General features: G+C 41.2%; 1 protein-coding gene across 1 annotated transcript in view; it reads right to left on the reverse strand.

The window, feature by feature from the left end:
• The window catches only part of LOC106530719 (gastrula zinc finger protein XlCGF57.1-like), a 7,978-nt gene extending 6,061 nt beyond the window's left edge, over nucleotides 1-1,917 (reverse strand). Inside the window, exons 1-3 of the mRNA XM_014026410.1 lie at nucleotides 1,895-1,917; nucleotides 952-1,687; nucleotides 5-699 (exon numbers count right to left, since the gene is read on the reverse strand). Of these exons, the coding sequence (XP_013881864.1) occupies nucleotides 5-699; nucleotides 952-1,687; nucleotides 1,895-1,917 (1,454 nt within the window). The remainder of the gene's footprint in view (nucleotides 1-4; nucleotides 700-951; nucleotides 1,688-1,894) is intronic.
• Between the last annotated feature and the right edge of the window lie 1,627 nt (nucleotides 1,918-3,544).

Genomic DNA, 3,544 nt, shown 5'->3' on the forward strand with positions numbered 1-3,544 from the left:
TGGCTTCTGTCCTGTGTGGATTCTCATGTGTGTGTCTAAACTGCTCTTTCTGGTAAACCTTCGATCACACAGCTCACAACAAAATGGCTTCTGTCCTGTGTGGATTCTCATGTGTGTGTCTAAACTGCTCTTTCTGGTAAACCTTCGATCACACAGCTCACAACAAAATGGCTTCTGTCCTGTGTGGATTCTCATGTGTGTGTCTAAACTGCTCTTTCTGGTAAACCTTCGATCACACAGCTCACAACAAAATGGCTTCTGTCCTGTGTGGATTCTCATGTGTGTGTCTAAACTGCTCTTTCTGGTAAACCTTCGATCACACAGCTCACAACAAAATGGCTTCTGTCCTGTGTGGATTCTCATGTGTGTGTCTAAACTGCTCTTTCTGGTAAACCTTCGATCACACAGCTCACAACAAAATGGCTTCTGTCCTGTGTGGATTCTCATGTGTGTGTCTAAACTGCTCTTTCTGGTAAACCTTCGATCACACAGCTCACAACAAAATGGCTTCTGTCCTGTGTGGATTCTCATGTGTGTGTCTAAACTGCTCTTTCTGGTAAACCTTCGATCACACAGCTCACAACAAAATGGCTTCTGTCCTGTGTGGATTCTCATGTGTGTGTCTAAACTGCCTTTTGTGGTAAACCTTTGATCACACATCTCACAACAAAATGGCTTCTGTCCAGTGTGGATTCTCATGTGTGTGTCTAAACTGCCTTTTGTGGTAAACCTTCGATCACACATCTCACAACAAAATAGCTTCTGTCCTGTGTGGATTCTCATGTGTGTGTCTAAATTGCCCTTTTGAGTAAATTTTTGCCAACACAGTTCACAACCAAAGTGTTTCTGTCCTGTGTGAATTCTTGTGTGTTTGTTTAAATTGCTCTTTGTGGTAAAACTTCGATCACACAGTTTACAACAAAATGGCTTCTGTCCTGTGTGAATTCCCATGTGTGTGTTTAAATGGCTCTTTGTGAAAAACCTTCGATCACACAGCTCACAACAAAATGGTTTCTGGCCTGTGTGGATTCTCATATGTGCGTTTAAATGGCTCTTTGTGAAAAACCTTCGACCACACAGCTCACAACAAAATGGCTTCTGTCCTGTGTGTATTCTTGTGTGTTTGTTTAAATGGTTCTTTGTGATAAACCTTCGATCACACAGCTCACAACAGAATGACTTCTGTCCTGTGTGGATTCTCAAGTGTGAGTTTAAATTGCTCTTTTTGGTAAACCTTCGATCGCACAGCTCACAACAAAATGGTTTCTGTCCTGTGTGGATTATTATGTGTGAGTTTAAATTGCTCTTTGTGGTAAACCTTCGATCACACAGCTCACAACAAAATGGTTTCTGTCCTGTGTGGATTATTATGTGTGAGTTTAAATTGCTCTTTGTGGTAAACCTTCGATCACACATCTCACAACAAAATGGTTTCTGTCCTGTGTGGATTCTCATGTGTTTGTTTAAACTGCTCTTTTGGGRAAACTTTCGATCACACAGCTCACAACAAAATGGTTTCTGTCCTGTGTGGATTCTCATGTGTTTGTTTAAATTGCCCTTTGTGGTAAACCTTCCATCACACAGCTCACAACAATAGGGTTTCTGTCCTGTGTGGATTCTCATGTGTTCGTTTAAACTGCTCTTTGTGGTAAACCTTTGATCACACANTTCAGGGTTGCGTGGGTCACTGGTGCCCATATCCAGCAGTCACAGTGCGAGGGGCGGGGTACACCCTGGACAGGTCGCAAGTCCATCACAGGGCGTTAAATTATCAATATATTTGAAATAAATTACTACACCAATTGATTGAAGGGCCAATTTCATTTGGGGAAAAAAAAAAACAGGACTTCCATGGGCCCCTCTCCCTCCTTGGGCCCTGGGTACTGAGGTCCACTTTCCCCGCACTTCCACGCCCATGCTCACGTTTGGACAATATGTGCTTATCTCACTGGCTGAATGTTTGTGCACTTTAATGGTTAACTGTTTTGCTCCAAGTGTTATTTCTTGGTTGTGTCATGTTGTTTTTCAGTCCCTAGATGCTGGTTTTCCTCAGGGGGCTGATTACCATCTTCCTGGACTTTTGCTAAGTATACAGCTCCTCCTTCAGGCAGGAACGGGATCCCTCCAGGTTTCCTGTGCGACGTCTGCAAAGGCTCTGTCTCAGTGACACTTCTGACACTGAGATATTTTAGATGTTGGTTTTTACTTTTACTCCTTTACTTTTATGATTCTTTTGCTTTTGTTTATTGTTTTTATGGTTTCCTAGAGTTTTATCCTGTCCAGCTTCCTGGTAAAGGTTAGGTGGTTGCCAAGCTGAGACTTTCTCAGAGGTTCCTCCTACGGCAGTCACATTTTATTAATTAGTTCCTTTTCTACAGTAGTTTTGTGGTAAGCTGAGGAGGGGACATTCTGCTTTCTCATGCTCAGTACGCCACAAAGAATTAGGTCAGGTAAAGGTTCCTGTTTCCTGTTTGGATTGGTGGTAAGGTCCAGGAAGCTGAGCATTAAGATGTTTACAACGTCTATTTCCTATTTCCTATTTCTTGACAGAAGGACAGTGTAGCAGTAGTTTAGAATCAAATTAGAAGTTCAAGTCAAGTCAGTTCAAGTCATCTTTATTTGTACAGCACAGTTAAAACAGATAAACTGTTATCAAGGTGCTTTACAACAAAAAGAAAATTAAAACAGAACACTGTAACACACAGCAATGATGACAATAAAAACAGCAAGTAAAAATAAAATAAAAATATCATCTAGTGAATGAGACCAGCATTAAAAGAAACACATAAACTGCACTAAGTCAACTCACTCAGTATGAAACACCAGAGAGAAAAGATGGGTTTTTAGCAATGACTTGAAATGATGAACGGAAGCGGCCTGCCTAATGTTGACGGGCAGGTTATTCCAGAGTTTGGGACCGATGACTGAAAATGCCCGATCTCCTCGGAGCTTCAACCTTGTTTTTGGAATCTCCAAAAGCATCTGATTGGATGATCTCAGAGCCCTCGAAGGAGCGTATGGTTTCAGTAGCTCTGAGAGGTAGAGGGGTGCAAGGCCGTTTAGGCATTCAAGAGGAGGGAGGAGCTATTGTTTCGATCTTAAGATTTTAGATTACATTTTTTCTTTTTGTTTTTTTCTTTTTCTTGGTGCACAAGCCAGTTATTGCAAGAAATAAAGAGTTGAGTTCATGTCTCATGAGCTCTGTGATTTTTGATTGAAATGATTTTGGATTGTTGGGGTGGAATACAGTTTTCCTAGATGGGGTGGAAACTTAATTTACATTTTTTGGTGACGTTATTTCTTCATTTTTTTTCTTAAGTTCATAAAGTTTTGTGGTTTTAATAATCATTTTTTGCTATTGTGATTCACTCAGTCTGTTTATTTTAAAGATTAATCCATCCATTCTCTGTACACGCTTATTCCTTTCAGGGTTGCGTGGTTCACTGGTGCCCATATCCAGCAGTCACAGTGTGAGGGGCGGGGTACACCCTGGACAGGTCGCAAGTCCATCACAGAAGATTAATGCCTTAAGCATTTCTTCTAA

Source organism: Austrofundulus limnaeus, unplaced genomic scaffold (assembly GCF_001266775.1).
Source record: "Austrofundulus limnaeus strain Quisiro unplaced genomic scaffold, Austrofundulus_limnaeus-1.0 Scaffold552, whole genome shotgun sequence".
Lineage (NCBI taxonomy): Eukaryota > Metazoa > Chordata > Actinopteri > Cyprinodontiformes > Rivulidae > Austrofundulus > Austrofundulus limnaeus.